Source organism: Gorilla gorilla, chromosome 2 (genome assembly GCF_029281585.2).
Source record: "Gorilla gorilla gorilla isolate KB3781 chromosome 2, NHGRI_mGorGor1-v2.1_pri, whole genome shotgun sequence".
NCBI lineage: Eukaryota > Metazoa > Chordata > Mammalia > Primates > Hominidae > Gorilla > Gorilla gorilla.
In genome coordinates this window covers 134166701-134184221 of record NC_086017.1, presented here as the reverse complement: position 1 = coordinate 134184221, position 17521 = coordinate 134166701, and the positions used below count along the sequence as shown (strand labels likewise).

Sequence of the window (17521 nt, the reverse complement as noted above, 5' to 3'; positions counted from 1 at the left end):
TGTCTCAGCCCACACTTGCTGAAATATAAAGCTAAATTATTAGCAGACTTCAGTGTTCTATTTTTAATAGTGTCATGTTCCATGTTCTTAATTTTTAAAGCAAATCAAGAGAACATTTTCTATTTCTCCCTAAACTAAAATGCCTTTTACTTATGAGTCTTTCTGGGGAATTTATCTGTCAGTCAGTGCCCTTTGATAGAGAAAAGCTTCCCCATTTCTCTTCCTAAGAAGTGAAACGAAAGACAAAATTAATCTGTGAGAAGAGTTCAGAGAGTCTTGGATGACAGCAAAGGTGATTTTTAAAGGGAGGCAGGCAGGGCTGTTGAGGGCAGGTGCCCGTGCCAAGAGGGACCTCAGAGGGACACCTTATCCTACCATGCAGCGCCCCAGGGGACAGATCCTGGCTGCAGGGGCCCTTCATGGGAGCTGTGTCAGACCCTCCACAGGCACCAGGAAGAGGGATGGGGGATTCAGGGCCCTGTGGGGACAGCTCCTCATGGTTTCCTTGACACGTTTGTAAGCGTTGGCCAGTCCCTTGGCCATAGTATCAATGAACTGGGTCCTCCGGGCTCTTTACCCACATCTCTCTGTGCCTGGGTCACAAGGCCTCCCGCAGCTTCCTGCCCTAGACCCTGAGTTCCCTGGCTCTTGGTTCTTCTAGCTGGACAAGCGGTCCAAAAAGGATGAAATGGAGACAGAAAGAGTGACAGGCACCCCCACCAGCAATGTCAGCTGAAGCAGGCTGTGTGTCCCCACCGTCACCTCATCTGACAAGGGAGGGAGTTGAGGGGAGGGTTGCCTCAGGTCTCCAGCTCTCTTGCACCCATTTGGATGGATAGACAGACAGACAGATAGACGAGATCCTGGGGAGTGTGTTGGCCCATAGATAGCTGACTGAGACTCTGTGTATTTGTACAATGCCTGTCAGCTCTTGAATCTCATAACTTCACTGACCCAAACCTCTTTGGAAGTGGCCTCTTGGGCCCCGGGGCGTGTCCTAGTGCCCTCTCTGTTATAGCATATTTTGGAGAAGTTGAGCAGAGGTTGTGATCCCAGGTCTCCTCTCCCTCTGGTACCCCCTGGGCAACTTCAGATCAGGCCCCACCCACCCTTGAGGCTGTAGCTAGAGCCCTACCCTGGCCTGCCCATGAGCAAAGCCTGATGTGACACCACAGCCTGCCAGGGACCAAGTTGGGAGGCTTAGGCATGAGTTGGCCTGGCTGCCTAGGAGACCCAAGCTCAGCCCTCTCTGATTGCCCTGCCCCGCAGAGTAGGGGGAGGAAGCACAGTGCGGGCAGCTGGGTGCGTCAGCTCAGGCCTTTCGGAGCCTAGGCCATCCAGAGGAGAGAAGGGCACTCAGGATAGAATCTTACAGTCAAACTTACAGGGAGAACTCCTTGCAAATGGCAGATGTTCCCAAGCTCTTTGCTTTCTCACAAGACCAACTCTCTTCATCTTTTGCCACTCCCACCTGAGCCAGCCAGGGCTGGCATTAGGGAGTTTGGAGAGATCCAGGATGCTTGCCTGGGGAGTTCCAGGATCTGGGCCGAGCTCTGGGCTCCAGGGCTGTGCAGAGAGGAAACGGCAGCTGCCTTAGCCCCTTACCTGGCCAGGTACCATGTTTGGGGAAGGGTGAGGAGCCCTCCGCTTGGACTCCTCATCTCCCCCCACCCGCAGGCTGATGCATCTGTGTTCGTCTTCCAGAAAGAAGAGAAGGCCATGATCGCCAAGATGAACCGCCAGAGAACCAACTCCATCGGGCACAACCCACCACACTGGGGGGCTGAGCGCCCCTTCTACAACCACCTGGGTGGCAACCAGGTGTCCAAGGAGATGAAGCGGATGGTGAGTGGCTGGTGGGGCAGCCTGTGGGCAACACTTTCCAAGGCTAGGGCCTTCTGTGGGCATGAGGCCCACACCAGATGTCTCGTGTTGCCCAAGGGAATCTGGGGAGCCACACAAGCAAATACAAGTGCGGTTTGCACCAACTTTGGACTAGGAGTAGGGCACCTGCTTCTGGCCCCAAGCTCTCCCCACCACCCCGTGGCATGCCTCATTAGGCTTTGGAACAGACTGGCAGCACCCCTTCCTCCCTCCCTCTTGGCAGAGCTTGTGGCACAGCCTGGAAGCAGGCATGTGTGGCTAGACTCGGCCAGCCACAGCCTCCAGCTGTCTCTTGGCACTGTCTGGTGAGGCCCCAGGGAGTTGGGTGGGCACCAGCTTGTCATACCCTCTTCCAGCACCTCCTGCATTTCCCAGGCAAGTGAAACCACATCTTTTGGTTCAGTTGCTCAGAAACTATCCTAGTGCTTTCTGGGAAGTGCCAGGTGGTGGTCCCCTTTGCCCTCTGTGCTGAGAAAGACCCCCCACTAATGCCAGCCTTCCAGTGGGAGCATGTGGGCTGAGCAAGTCAGGGAGGCCATGGTCGGGTGTCAGCTCCACCTCCAGGGACCCTGCCTGCGCACACCGGGACAGGTGAATTCAGGATGCACTGCCTGGGCTCTGGCAGCAATGACAGGAAGATGGATTCCTGGTGGGAAGAGGAGGAAGAAGCCACGTTACCACAGTGGTGTTTTCTCTCCTACTGTCTTGAGAGGTTGGCTTCTGCCCCTCAGGCATGCTGCTCAGCTCGGGGGCACCAGGTTCCCAGGTGGGAGTCACCCATACCAAGGAAGGGCCGAGGGATGGCACAGGGACTGTGTGTGTGTGTGTGTGTGTGTGTGTGTGTGTGTGTGTGTGTGTGTGGTTTCTGTGTGGCCACTTAGTGAAGGAGGGGCATGTTGCACAAGTAGCTCCAAGTTTGGGCTCTGTGGAGCAGACTGGGTTGAGGTTGTGGCAGAAGGGATCAGAGACGGACTCCCTGAAAATCCAGCAGGGTCAGCAGACAAGAGCCAGGAGCCTGGAGAAGGGGACATGCTGGGGACCCAGTCGCTCTGCTCCTTGTTAGCCAACACGTAGCAGATGATACGAGCTTAAGGAAAATGTACAGGAGGAAAAGTGAATTGAGCCAAGACCCCCATTTAGCATTCTGACAGTAGAGACACCTCTTGGGGGGGCCCTGGGTTACCAGACAGCAGAGTGGAGAAACCTGGCCTTCCCCAGGGCTCCAAACTTGAATGTCCGCAGACCTGGTCAGTGCCACTAAGGGCTCCAGCCACTACCCTCCCTCCCCTGAGCAAAGAGCAGTTGGCGACCCCATTGCCACCCCAGCCCTTTGATAGTCTCCTGCAGACACTGTACCCACATGGTCAGGGCAGTCAAGAGTTCAGGACTAGCCTGGACAGCATAGTGAGACCCTGTCTCTACAAACAATAAAAAGGAAAACTAGCTAGGCATAGTGGCATGCTCCTTCAGTCCTAGCTACTCGGGAGGCTGAGGCAGGAGGATCACTTGAGCCCAGGAGGTTGAGGTTGCAGTGAGCCATGATCACGCCACTGCACTCCAGCCTGGGGGACAGAGCGAGACCGTATCTCAAAAATAAAAATAAAAATAAGGGAGAAAGGGGGAAAGGGGGAAGCACTGAGAGCAGGGACAGCAAAGGGGCAGGAGAGCCGAGAGAGAGGAGGCATTGAGCAGGAAGTGGAGGGGAAGCTGGGGAGTAGGGCAGGGAGATAGGGAGGAGGGGAAGGCAGAGGTGGCCAGGGAAGAGCAGGGAACAACCAGCAGGGAGGCAGGGCCTGGTGGTGAGAGATTCTTTCTGTTCAGAATCCTTGGAAAGTTATTTTTTAGTGATATTTGATATAAGCTATATCTTTAGTTATTTTGGAGTCTTAAAGGAGATAGTTTGGACTATAAGCACTGTGTTGGCAGATATATTACTCATCATTAGGACAAGGAATTTTGGAAGAATTTGCAGTCAGGACTGTCATGGGGAAGGGACACTCTCTGGAGAAGGAGGCTGCCAGGAAGTCTCCTCCACAGCGTTCATCACTTTGCCCAGCAGGGAGGGGAAGGAGTGTGGAAGAACAGGGCTGTGGGAACAGAGGCTCCTGTCCTGGCTGGGCCTGGTGTCCCCTGAGGGGGCTGCCATCAATGGACAGCCTCTGGGACCCACTCCAGCGTGGCCCGTGGGAATATCTAGGCTGGGGATGAAGACAGGTTCCTCAGTGCCGTGAGGGCCATTGGGCTTTCCATGCTAACGTGCCTGGAATGTTGGAGAGAGATCCATGGAAGGTGAGCTTTCACCCTGAGCTGCCCACGCTGGATGAGTTTTATGAGAAACAGTCCACTGAAGCAGGGATGGGGGGCTGGGAGCACGAAGTAGTGAGTGAGAGCTGTTAGAAGGTTTGAAGTCGGAGTCAGCAGTGCCTTTTAAATCTTTTTCCAGCTTTTACCCAGCTTTTAAAAGTGATGAGCCGTGCTGGTTGATGCTTAGGCACTAGTGTCATAAGGTCTTTAAGGTTATTTATTAATAAAAAGGTTGCCAGTGGGAAGACACGTGTGGGCTTGAGCTCCTCTCACCAAACCCAGGAATGGCCAGTAGGGTGGGGCCCAGGTGCTGCAGGAGGGAGTGTAGGCAGACTGGGAGAGGCCAAGTAGCCACTGTCCTGGAACTGTTAGAGTAAGTAGGTGGCGGGATTTGAGCCCAGTCCGCTCCGTTGTGTTCTTAATGGTCCCCCTGCCATGGTTTGTGTACCAGTATATTTTCTGTACTGTTACCAACTCGCCATGCCGACCTGGCGCTGAGCTCTCCACACCAACATGGCAAGCAGTGTGGTTAGGATGGTCCCAGCCCCCTACTCAGCACAGGAAGAAAAGATGGGTCCCATGCACCAGCCTCAGCAGATGACCAAAGGAGCATCGGGAAAGGTCAGAACAGGCTTATTCACAACATTTCGGCCTATTTTTGAACCATAGAGACCAGCATATATGTAATATAGCTCAGTTCTTCTCGGTTCCGTAGTAAAATTTTCGCCGGCTCCTGGGATGGAATTGAGTGGGCCAACCCTTCGCAGGGGGTCTTCCGCAGGGAGCTTGCCTGTCCAGCTCTCTGCTGCCCGCCACGCCTGTGCTCCAAGGGATCCTGGGAGCATCAGGCACGGGCCTGCCCCCCAGAGGGAGAGCTCACTTGAGTGACATCTACGCCTCCTGGGATGGTGACGTGGGACCACTTTACAGCCTGGAGGGAGGGCCTGGCCATTCTCAGAGGACAAGGAGAAGGGTGCAGTTTGCCTAGGCAGACAACTGCCAGGCCATCCTGGGCCGGTCCTGGCAGCCCGGGAGGAGCTCAGAGCCTATAGTTGGTCACTTGGAGGTGACTCCAGAGGCTGCTGAGGCTCCCCGGAGCCCTCAGCTGGGGGTAGAGCCTCTGTGCCACCAGGGCCCCAAGTCTGTTTTAGTGCCTGGTGGCCCTGGCTCATGGAGAGGAACATAAATCCCTCTTTTTGTATTTTCAAACCGTGTCCTCATTGGGAATGAAGAGTGGTGTGTTCGTTTGGATTTTGGGTTCACCCAGTGTTTGCCGAACTCTGTTTGCCCAGCAGAGTGCTCCACACTGCCAGGGAAGGGGCATCCTCTGTCCTAGTCCTGGCATCCCGAGGCTAATCTAAACAGCAAGTCCTGGGGCTACTTGTCACCTCGCGCACCACCTCTGAGATTCCACCCCTCCCCACAATGGGGAAGCCTCCATTCTGCCACCACTGGTGAGACCCTGACACACATCTCTCCCTTTGTGGAATTCATAGATTCAAGAGGGCTTTGAGTTTGACAGCCGGTAAGGGCCCTTCCTACCCTCAACTCTGAGAGAACAGCAGTCAGATCTGTGGCAGGTGGGTTCCTTACCCTCTGAGTCCCCAAACAACCCTGGCCTTACAAGAAAGCATTGATTTTCAGTTACTGAAACAGCTGTTGCAGGTAACTAGAGTGTAGTTTTTTTAAGTGCAAAATGTGCGAACTCCTGGGGATTTTATGTGTGCTTGGTGTGATGTACACAAGGAGGTGAGTGTGCATGAGTGTGTCTGTGTGACAGAGATTGTGCAGCCCAGCAATTTCCGATTTCCATCTGAGTAAGAGGCAGGATTGAGAGGGGACCCTCTGAGCCCAGGGTGCAGGAGGATGGTGAGGAGAGATTTAGGAAAGGAGTTGAGTGTGGGGGCAGGAAGAGCTTAGACACATGGATTGTGCCGGTGGATGAAGTGAAATCTCAGGGCATCCCCGGCGTCTAGCACAGCACCTGTCTCTTAGGGAGAACCCAGCTGTATTCTCCAAGTGAAGGAAGGAAGGAAGGAAAGGAGCTGCTGAATGACAATCCTCTCTATGTCCACATCCTTTGGGAGACTGTAGAGAGGAGATGAGCTGCAGCCATCTAGAAGCTTCTGAGCTTTCAGTTGTCTCTGTTCTCATTCTCTTCTCTTTCTCTTTCTATCCTTCTCTTCTAGGGCTTTGAAGACCCCAAGGACAAGTGAGTAATATGCCCTTCCTTATTCCTGCTCCCTGGGTCTGGGGGATATCTCCCAATCCACCTTATCACTTGGTTTCTCCACACTCCATGGAAAATGACCCCTCTTGCAGTCCTAGCTGAGAGTGAATGGAGCCCACCCTAGCCGTCAGGTGGTCAGCAAGCAGCCCCAGACAGGCCAGGGCAGCCCAGGAGCCCAGGCCACCCAGCAGAAGGACAGGGCCTCAGCACTGCTCATTTTATCTCCGTGACACGCTTGTGCACGTGTGCACACATGGCTCCCTCAGGAAAGTGCAGACCTTACACACTGGTCAGCAGTGCCTGGCATCCAGTGCCCCAAGGCAATGCCCTCTTCTCCCTCCTTCACTTCCGGTTCTCAGGACTGTCAGAAATTCCACTCCAGGACTGGGCTCCACCCTGAGAAACAGGGTGTTGAAGGTCAGCACTCAAGTCTATGAAACCTCCTTCTCAAGAGTGCCCTGAGCTGGGTGAAAGAAACCAGGTGGGCCACAGTCCCTGTGGCAGAAACTGGCAGAAACTCTCACTGCCCGATCTAGGGCTTCTTTTCAGAAGGATAGAGCTAGAGGGTAAAGAGCAGAGCCTGTTAGCTGTAGGGAAAGTCCAACTAAACTGTCAATGGTAGCTCACATTGTTATGCTAATATAATATGTTAACAGAGTCAGAAAAGCCTATTGTCAACAAGGCCCTTCGGCCCGAAGGGGACTGAGACTTGGTCAGTTGTCTGTTCATCTGTGCAGTTGTTAAGAGCACGGCTTAGGCTTCTGGTCTCAGTCTCAGCTCCCGCTGCCCTGATTGGGCTGATGGTGGACAGCTGCCGGGCCTCTCCGAGAGTCTGGGGGGATGGTCGGAAGAGCCAGCCCTCTGCCGGTGCCGCTGTGGTCAGCGTGTCTCACGCCTGTGCCTTCTGCTCCCCAGGAACGCCCAGGAGAGTGCGAATCCTGAGGATGAAGTGGATGAGTTTCTGGGCCGTGCCATTGACGCCAGGAGCATCGATAGGCTTCGGTCTGAGCACGTCCGCAAGTTCCTCCTGACCTTCAGGGAGCCTGACTTAGAGAAGAAGGTACAGCACCCTGGGTGGGAAGGAGGCCCCTGTGCTGAACCAGGACCAGGAGGAGGAGGGCAAGAAAACAGGAGGGCTCCCTCATGCCCCCAGCACCACGGAAGGGGTGGCCTCAGTTTCCCCAGCTCTGATGCTGCACTACCTAGAGAGATGCAAGTTCTAGGGAGGCTTCCCTGGTTGGAAGGGATACACCTTGACTTCTCTGTGACTTCGTTTCATTATCTGGAAAATGGGGACAGTTAACATTCCCACTTCATAGGGTCATAGTGAGGATGAAATGAGTTTCTTTTTTTTTTCTTTTTTCTTTTTTTTTTTTTTTTTGAGACGGAGTTTCACTCTGTTGGCCAGGCTGGAGTCCAGTGGCTTGATCTTGGCTCACTGCAACCTCCTCCCCCGAGGTTCAAGTGATTCTCCTGCATCAGCCTCCTGTGTAGCTGGGATTATAGGCGCCCGCCACCACTCCCAGCTAATTTTTGTATTTTTAGTAGAGATGGGGTTTCACCATGTTGGACAGGCTGATCTTGAACTCCTGACCTCAGGTGATCCACCCGCCTCGGTCTCCCAAAATGCTAGGATTACAGGTGTGAGCCACCATGCCCAGCAGTTTCTATGTATGAAACAGTATCTGTCACATAGTAGGCGTTCGGTGCATATTAGTTGCTATTTGCATTATTGTTATTATCATTGTCAATGGACAGCCCAACTGCTTTGTCACATTGGGACCTCAAAGTGTTAAAGTTGGCAGGGACAGTCAAGATCTCTCTGTTGCATTTCTTCACATTGTGAATGAGAAAGCTAAAGCCCAGAGTGGTTGGGGGACCTGCTTTTGGCCCCCCAGTGAAGTAGTGACAGAGCTGGAGTCAGACCCTGGTCCAGTCAGTTCTCTTTGGACTTTGTGGCAGCATCTCCCCAGGGTTCAGTTAAAATGGACTTGTGGTATGCTCATCAGCATTAAACCAGGCAAGCACACTGAATTAGCAAGGTGAAGCTGTGGAAAGGGACCAGCAGTATATGGACCTGACTTGGGTGTTACTCTGGGTGACTGTGCCAGCTCAACCTCTATCAGTGTGGCTGCTTGGTATCATGGGCGGAGCTGGGGCTGGGAGCCTCAGATGTGACTTTGGACAAATCATGTGAGCTCTCTGAGGCCCAGCTTGCTCATCTCTGAAGAAGAAATGACAGCAGTTTTATTCCGACTTCTTGGGCTGTTGTGGAGGTGCTGGATGATGCCTGTAGACACCTGGCATGTTTCCTAGCGTGTAGATGGCATGCAGTCATGTACAGCCATGATCATTATGGATTACTCTGAAGGTGACCCACCTGCAGAAGGTTTCAGGTCTGTCTCAACTGCCCTCTCCATAGGCACTACCTTCTGGTGATCTGGACTGGTTTCCTGGGGTCTAAGTTTGACTCTGGTTCTCAAGTCTTCCCTGTTGTGGGAGTGGGCTGCACAGGTGACCAGCCCTGAGTGGCTGCCCCGGGTGTGTGGGATTGGCAGGGCTGGAGCAGACCGGGCCAGGTACCTTGGCCCCTCTCACCCTGCCCGTCTCCTCTCAGTACTCCAAGCAGGTAGACGACCGATTTGGTGCCTATGTGGCGTGTGCCTCGCTCGTCTTCCTCTTCATCTGCTTTGTCCAGATCACCATCGTGCCCCAGTGAGTATCCCCGTCCCTCTTGGGCTCCTTCCTCTGGCTGCAGGGAATCCCAGGAGTGGGAGGGGGTGGTCATTTAGGAGAACAGAGCAGGGAGTCTGGCCTGCACTTGCTCAGGCAGGGAGAGAAGTTTCTGAGTGTGCCCTCGGTGGGGTAGGAAGCCAGGGGTCTGACCTCTCTGGGCGGGAAGGTGATGTGCTCATTCCAGGGTGGGCAACTCTCACTAGGCGCTGCACAGCTGCATGAAAGATGCTTTTTTTTTTGGGGGGGGGGTGGGGGTGGTGGGGACACAGCATCTCGCTCTGTTGCCCGGGCTGGAGTGCAGAGGCGTGATCTTGGCTCACTGCAACTTCTGCCTCCCAAGTTCAAGCAATTCTCCTGCCTCAGCCTCCTGAGTAGCTGGGAATATAGGTGCCTACCACCACGCCTGGCTAATTTTTTGTATTTTAGTAGAGACGGGGTTTCACCATGTTGCCCAGGCTGGTCTCAAACTCCCAAGCTCAGGCAATCCACCCGCCTTGGCCTCCCAAAGTGCTAGGATTACAGGCGTGAGCCACCACGCCTGGTCAAGAGACGCCTTTTTATCACTTAATTGTCTCGTCCCATTAACCCACCCCACCACTGACAATTGAGTCACCCAAAGTATTCCCTGAGCTGCTTTCTGTTAGTTCTTGAAAAAAAAAAAAAAATCTTCAAAAGATGCAGGTTTTCTACTACTGTGGATATTTCTAAGAATGGATTTCAAGTTCTGAAGGTATTTCACAAAGAGGTGTTTCTGAACTCTTCTGAGGACTGGCTGTGTCTCCGAGAAAGCCTATGGCTTCTATGGGGAGTACTTTGAAGTATGCAGTGGGCTTTTGGAAATGAGGTTGAGGTGTTTGTTAAATTGTCATTCACATTAGAGTCTCGCTTGGGAGAGAAACATAAGTGCCTTATGTATGTACACCCATGCACACACACCTATACATATATATACACACACACATACATATATGTATATGTATAAATACATATTTTTACTTTTTATTATGTAATTCCTCAAATACACAGAAAAGTAAGTAATCTAATCAGTACCCATCCCCTAGATAGAACAACTGTTAATATTTTGCAGTTTTTTTCATCTATTTTTATTCTGATTTTTTAAAATTAAATTTAGACAAAGACATTTACCCCTAAAACCTCAATATATACTTAATTTAAGGACATTTTCCTCCTTAACCCCAATACTTTATGTACCAAAAAAATTAACATCAAGTCCCTACTATCATCTACTACCCAGTCCATATTGAAACTTCCCAAACTGTTCCCCAAAATGTCTTCTACTTTTAGTTTATTTGTAGCCAGGGTCTACTCAAAATCCACTGATTGCATTTGGTTAAATCTTCTAAGCCATGCTTCATCTAAAGAGTCCCCGAAGCCAGTACCTTCTGTTTTTCATGTTGAAATAATGGTATTTGAGAAGTTACAAAAGTAGCCGAGAGGGATTCTGTGCATCCTGCATCCAGTTTCCCCGAATGTTGACAACTTCCGTAACTGTATATAATGATCAAAACTGGGAAATTAACACTAAAATGATACTATTAACTCATCTACTGACCTTATTCTAATTCGTCATTTTCCCCTCACTATCCAGTTTGTGTTCCCGGAGCCAGTTCAGGATCCCATGTCGCATGTAGTTGATTCATGTCCTCAGTCCCCTCCCATCTGTGATAGTTCCTCAGCCTTTGCTTGTCTTTCATGACCTTGGCACTTTTGAGGAGTACTGGCCAATTAATTTGTAGTTTCAATTTGGGTGTGTCTGATGTTTTTTCATGATTAGATTGGGGGGGTCTACATTTTGATAAGGCTCCCACTGAAATGATGATGTGTCCTTCTCCATGTACCATAGCAGGAGGTATATGGTGTCAAAATGTATTTTATTTTTAATGGCATTATTAAAAGAATGAAAATATCCCCCTTACATTTGTATCTGTCATGACTCTCTTGGATGCCACAGGTGAAAATCAGGCACTGGCAGCCAGCTCCACCCTGGTTGACCCCTGCACTGAGGCTGTGCAGAGCTGGGGTCCTTGTTGGCATAAAACCCTATCTTTCTGTACGGATGTGGACCCACAAGTATCAAGAAGCAACCTGGAGGCCAGGTGCAGTGGCTCACGTCTGTAATCCCAGCGCTTTGGGAGGCCAAGGGAGGTGGATCACTGGAGGCCAGGAGTTCAAGACCAGCCTGGCCAACACAGCAGAAATGCAAAAAATCAGCCGGGCGTGGTGACGCAAAAATCAGCTAGGTGTGGTGGTGCACACCTGTAATGCCAGCTACTCGGGAAGCTGAGGTGGGAGAATCACTTGAAGCTGGGAGGCAGAGATTGCAGTGAGCCGAGATCACACCACTGCACTCCAGCCTGGGCAACAAAGCGAGACTCTGTCTCAAAAAAAAAAAGAGCAATCTGGTTTTTCATCCCATTGCAACTGACAGTCCCTGTAGCTTGAGTGCATAGTCCTGCCTCTTTGCTGCTTTTCCTTCTCTGCAGCGGCTTGGGGGCTGGGTCATCTCAGTTACCTGCCCTGCCCGCAACGGCTTCATTCCCTCCTCTGGCCACAGCTCCAAGTGGCTTAGACATTGGCAGAGGTCATTCTCTAGCCACCTCCTCTCTAGGAAAGCCTTAAAAGCCACTCTGAAGATCTTTCTTTTCCCCTGAAGAGAATTCGTTTCCCTTGTTCCGTTTGTTGAAGGCAGCTAAGTGCCGGGCTTTTGTGGAGGCCTGGAACAAAGACGCTGTTTGAATCCTCCCTAGAGGTGTTCACCTGCGTCTCACGCCCCCCACGGGCTTTTAACCCCATAACAACACCTGGCCTCGTCAGGCCACTCTTCCTCCCTTGAAAGGCCACCTGGTGGTATGGTGGGGTGTGTTGTCCCTGGGCCAACCCTTGCCCCAGGAGGGCCAATGGGAAGTTCCAGATGGAAAGTCACTTACAGCTCTTTTGTCTGAGGGTGGCCACCCGTGGTGGCCATGAAGGTCACCTGTGATCTGCATCTGAAGGAGGGGCAGAGGGAAATCCTTGCATTTTGCTTGTTGAACTGGCTAGGAATCAAGGAGCAAAAACTGCAGGACTTGTGGGACCTGGCAGCGGAAAGTGGGTGGGGCTTAGAGATTCTGCCCTTCTAAAGAGACAGCCACCCTTGTTTCTCAAAGAGTGGCTGGCTGTGCTGCTGACATAGGCATTTCTAGAAATGAAGGCTACTGATCCAATCAGTTTTCAGCCTTCACAGTTATTTATGGAGCTGTGAGTGACGACTTGGAGGGAGTAACCAGGTGGTTCTTCCAAGCTAAATGAAGCACATCAGTGAATAGCTGAGAATTAGGCAAAATACCTATCAGGTGTCACCTGGTTCTCCATTCAGCTTCCTGTGGGCTGCTGTCTCCACCGGAAGGGGAGGGAACCATACCCTTATGGTTCCAGAATCCACCTGCAAGGCCGTGTAAGCCCTACTCAGGGAGTCGGTGCAAAAGGCTGGGCAGTGGATTAGGGGAGGTGGAGCAACTTCAGGTTCCTTCTCTGGATTTCAGAGCCCAGGCCCTCTGAAGCTGTGAGGATGGGCACGGGGGACCTGTGGCCTGCTTGCCAGGCAGGCCCCCCAGAAGCTGCAGCCCTGCCACCTGAGCCTGGCTTCTCCCTCCCTTCCTCTCTCCTTCCAGCTCCGTATTCATGCTCAGCTTCTACCTGACCTGTTCCCTGCTGCTGACCTTGGTGGTGTTTGTGTCTGTGATCTACTCCTGCGTAAAGGTGAGTGTAGCTGACAGCTGGGTTGCAGCCACCTTCTTCCCACTTCTCTCAGCCCTAGGGGCCCTACCCAGGGGCCCAAAATGTGAAGGGGCCCGAGTATTGTGCTTGGCAGGGGTGGGAGAGTGCCTGATGCCAGCCACACCTCTCCAATGGCATTGGCAGCAAGCTCGTCTGGAGTCTGGCAAATGGTCAGTGGGAGCCTGTTCTTCACTGGCTGTTTTAACTTGCCCTTGGCAAATCTCTGCAACCAGAAGATGCTGTGGCTGCTGTGCCTGTTCATGTTATGCACAAGGAAGGAAGGGCACCGAGCACCAAGTCTGGCACAGAGCAGTGCCCAGTGAATATTTGCTGAGAGAATGGGTGTGGAGGAGGTCTCTCTCGACACCCGCTTTGGTGCTCCCATGTGCTCTGGAATTTTCCCTGGAGGGGACCTCAGAGATTATAGGTCTTGAGCCACCCAGCACATAGATGAGGAGTGTGTTTTGGTGTTTTCAAGCAGGCCATGCAGCCAGCTGGTGTTGGCAGCAGAAATGTAGCTCTTGTTCTGAGTTTTTCTCCCATATCTCTTAGGCGCGCTGTGTCCCCTGTCCACTGTGTCCCCTGTCCAGCTGTGTCCCTCAATGCGACCTGGCTCTGGGTCACTCTGGTCTGTGGTAGAAACCACTTATGTTCCTGTTTGCCCTGCCCTTCAGGCCTTTCCCTCAGTTTCTTCACTAGTGGTTTCAGAATTCCCTGATGCACCAGCCTGGCCTCCGGGAAGCACTCATCCCTGGGACAGATCTGTGCCTCTCCGACATCTGCTGAGCCTCTCCGACTCCCCCTGACGCTCACTAGGAGCCAAGCCTCTGGGGTGGGCGGTGGGGCCCCCTGGAAGCTGCACCCTCTTCTGCAGTGAGCACCATGTCTTCATTCTGGAGGAATTGGACCTTCATCCCCTCCAAAGTCCCCTTTCTCTCTCCACCCTCCAGAGAGGGCCCTTATTAGTCTGTTAACTGTATAGTCACGTCATGGTCAAGGTCTTGGTGGACTGATTGTCAGAACTGGAAGGGACCTTAGGAATCACCTGGTGTGGTTCACCTCCCCTGGCAGGTGCAGAGGTGGATAGCCAGAGAGGGCAGGGTCAGCCAGAGCCATTGGGCACGTCTGTGAGAAGCACGCCATGCTGAGCTGCGTGCTCCATCCATTGCTAGTATTGTAGCATCTGATAGGCTGCATCGTAGGGCTTAACGTTAGCTGGTTCCCTGCCTCTCCACTGACCCTTCTTCCTCAAGGCCACAGCCTCCCTCCTGCCCCATGTTCAGCCACTCCTGCCTTTTGGTCTTTCTGTTGTCAAGGCCCCCCCAAGCCTGCTTTATCCAGAGTGGACAGTTCCACTTCTTCATCCCGTGGCTATGGAAGGACACTGTATTTTCTCAGTAGCCACAAAGCAGAAACAACCCAAGCGTCCATCAACAGATGAATAGATAAACAAAACGTGCTGTAAATTGCAGTGGAATGTTATTCCGTCATAAAGAGGAATGCAGTGCTGTTTCATGCTACGACATAGAAGGACCTTGAAAACATGACACTGAGTGAAAGAAGCCAGACACAAAAGGTCACACGTATGGTCTGATTCCATTTATATGAAATGCCTAGAACAGGCAAATTCATAGACACAGAAAGCAGACCAGAGATTCCCAGTGGCTGGCAGGAGGGAGAACAGGTGTAATTGCTTAATGGGTTCAGAGTTTCTGTCTGGGGTGATGAAAGGGTTTTGGAAATTGATAGCAATATTGGTTGCACAACATGAGTGTGATTAATGCCACTGAATGGTACACTTAAAAATGGTTAAAATGGCAGATTTTATGTTGTATAAATATTGCCACAATGAAAAGTCACAACCACCTACAAAAAAAGTAAACCATAGTTAAAAGTTCTTTTGCTGAACCCCAAAGAGAACATTTCTTTTTTTCAGTAAGGAACTGAGGCAAAGTCATTATTTGTTTGTTTCTTTCAGGTGCTTAATTAGCCCATTCAGATCAGAATCAAAGCTGTGCATAGTCTGCCATTTTTTAAGCTTGAACCTAAATTTCCTTTCTTTTCTGTTAGGGGCTTAGGTGAACCTGAGCTATACTGATTTCATTCCATTTGAGTTTCCTGATTTGCAGTCAGTTGTGGAGGAGGGGAAGGATGGGCCCATTTTCCTGCCTGCAGCCACCTTCACTGGCCATTTTTGGTCTAATGAGTTTTTTTCCCACAGTTCATGATGAATTATGAAAATCATCCCTGCCTTCTTTTGTATTGTTGAATTTGCCTATTTTGTTATCAGTGCCAAATTCACTGAGCAAGTTCTCAGTTCTTTTATCTAGCCCAGTGATTTTTGCTGCCTCTGTGCTGCAGAGGCCTCAGTTTCCTTGGATGGGGGAGGGGCCGGTGGATGGAATACCCGCCCTCTACCCCCAGGCCACACAAACACTGTCCCCCCAGTCCCACACCATCCAGCCAGGGAGCCTGCTTTTTCCATCTTACAGATAGAAAGGTTCAGTAAAGAATTTTAGTGGCTTATGAAACCTGGAAGCTGCCGCTCTGGGCTGGTGGTCCACCCATTGAATAGACTCCAGCACCCACCCTTGGCTCCCATCCCTGCCGCCTCCTTCTCTCCTGGCCTGATTAGCCTTTTCTCAGGATTTGTCCGCTTTCTGGAACACAGCCCAATTTGAGAAGTCATTTGTAATATGAACTTCTTTCCACTGAATTATTCTTCTTCCCTCTTTTATGTTGTGGGTTAAACAGCTTGCACGTGAAGACATGAAAGGAGCGTCTCCCTGGCTCTACCTCCTGCCATGTGCGTGGCGGGGAACAGTACCCCTTCTTCCCCTCTGTGAATGTCTGCCTGTCTCTGAGCACCGTGGCACACTCACTGCGGTGGGTTGACCGAATGAAATTCATTTTCTCACCTTTGCAGGTGCTGACACAAAGCTGACTAGCCTGCAGTGTTTAGGGTCCTTCTGTTTTCTTTTTGAAAAACATTTGCAGTTTTACCAGAACGCAGAAACTTTTTCTCATTTTCCCAGTCTCTCAGAAGTCACGGGGAGTGGCTTTGCAATGAGATGCGACAGTTCCTAAATTACCCCCAAGCCAGTTAGTGTCAGTCTCTTTCTCTATTTCATTTACTTTTCCATTTTCCCAGAACAACATGGACTGACTTCCTTGAACTGTCCATATTTTAACCTTTTCGAAGAGAGAAATATGAGAGTGTTGACAGAGTGAGTCGTCTTCTCTGGCTGTCGGGGAGCAGTTTTCCCTGGTTCTTTCCGGGTTTTCCCTTCTTGCTAAGTGCTCTGGTGGCCTTTTTATCTCGGGCCTGTTCAGTCTTTTCCAGACACAGCTCAGTGCAGTTCACACACTCCCCTGGATTTCTCAGCGGGGCTAACTTGGTGCCTTGGTCTTCATCGTGTCCTCAAGTCCTGGTTTCACTCCTGAGCCTCAGCTGCCTTGCAGAGCCCCCACTGCCCCTCAGATGCCTTGCCTTAGGGACCATCCCCTTGAGTGCTTTCTTCTGGAGATGCTGTCTTAGAGGGCAAGTCTGCACATCTGCATGAACCCCCCCCTCCTTCCCTTGACTTCTGTGCTGACCTAGGCCCCAGAACTGCTTTTCGTAGAGAAAACCGTGTTAAAGCCCTGCTCACCGTCACACGTTGTCCACAACTCAGAGAATCTCAGGTTGGAAGGGGCCCATGCAGTGAGAGAGCCCAGCCACCTACCTGAGGCTGGAATTCCGAGTGATAACCCTGCGAGGGGTGGGCCGGCCTCTGCTTTGCTTGATCACCTCCAGGGATAGGGAGCTCACTCACAGCTCCTGAGTGAAGCCCCTTCCCTCTTTGGCCAGCTCCAAATGTTCCACTGGACTCCCTGGAGCTCCTGCCTCATCATCCGGTGAAGCAGCCCTGGTCTATACCTGACAGTGCTGGTACTTTTGCCGCCACCGCCCAAATGGTGACTCCCCTTTCCCCACCGCCTGATCTAGGTGCCTCAGCCTTTACTGTGGCTCATTAGAAGGCCAAATTCCTTCCCAGCAGTTTGGGACTTAGGTACAGATAGGCCCTGTGAGGGAACTCAGCTGCGTAGCTCTGTGTGTGTGTGTGTGTGTGTGTGTGTGTGTGTGTGTGTGTGTGTGTGTGTAAATCTCTCTCTCTTATCCCCCAGCCTGATGGCTTGCTTTTGGTCTACATGGTACTCATCCCCTGGACCTGATTGTATGAGCACCTGGGATCTGTGACGAGAGCCTCCTGTGGGCCCTGTCTGCTCTGCAGTCACTGACAGAGCCTCTTCTCCTCTCCCTGCAGCCTGCATGTAGCTAAACCCACCTTGCTGGTTCTCCTTTCTACCACTCCAACTCAACTCCTGGTCCACAGTTTCTAAAATAGGGTCTAACTGTGCAACCAGTACCCCTCCCCTCCTAGGTGTCTTCCATCCTGTGAAGATTTTAGGATTCCCATGTTCACCTTTCCCCCTGCATGCTCAGGGGACATATTGCTGTCACCATTCACATCTCATACACGTCATTCATTTAGGAGATGGAGAGGTCTTCGTTCCAGGAGGCATATTGTAGGTTCTCCCTGTGTTTTT

The 17521-nt window shown here is 51.6% G+C and overlaps 1 protein-coding gene across 2 annotated transcripts in view; it reads left to right on the top strand.

Moving 5' to 3' along the window:
- Nucleotides 1-17521, top strand: part of ADCY5 (adenylate cyclase 5) — a 167040-nt gene that overhangs the window by 122176 nt on the left and 27343 nt on the right. For both annotated transcript variants that reach the window (XM_031009482.3, XM_055383817.2), the window contains exons 8-12: nt 1705-1845; nt 6378-6400; nt 7334-7478; nt 9036-9133; nt 12826-12913. In XM_031009482.3, the coding sequence (XP_030865342.2) occupies nt 1705-1845; nt 6378-6400; nt 7334-7478; nt 9036-9133; nt 12826-12913 (495 nt within the window). The remainder of the gene's footprint in view (nt 1-1704; nt 1846-6377; nt 6401-7333; nt 7479-9035; nt 9134-12825; nt 12914-17521) is intronic.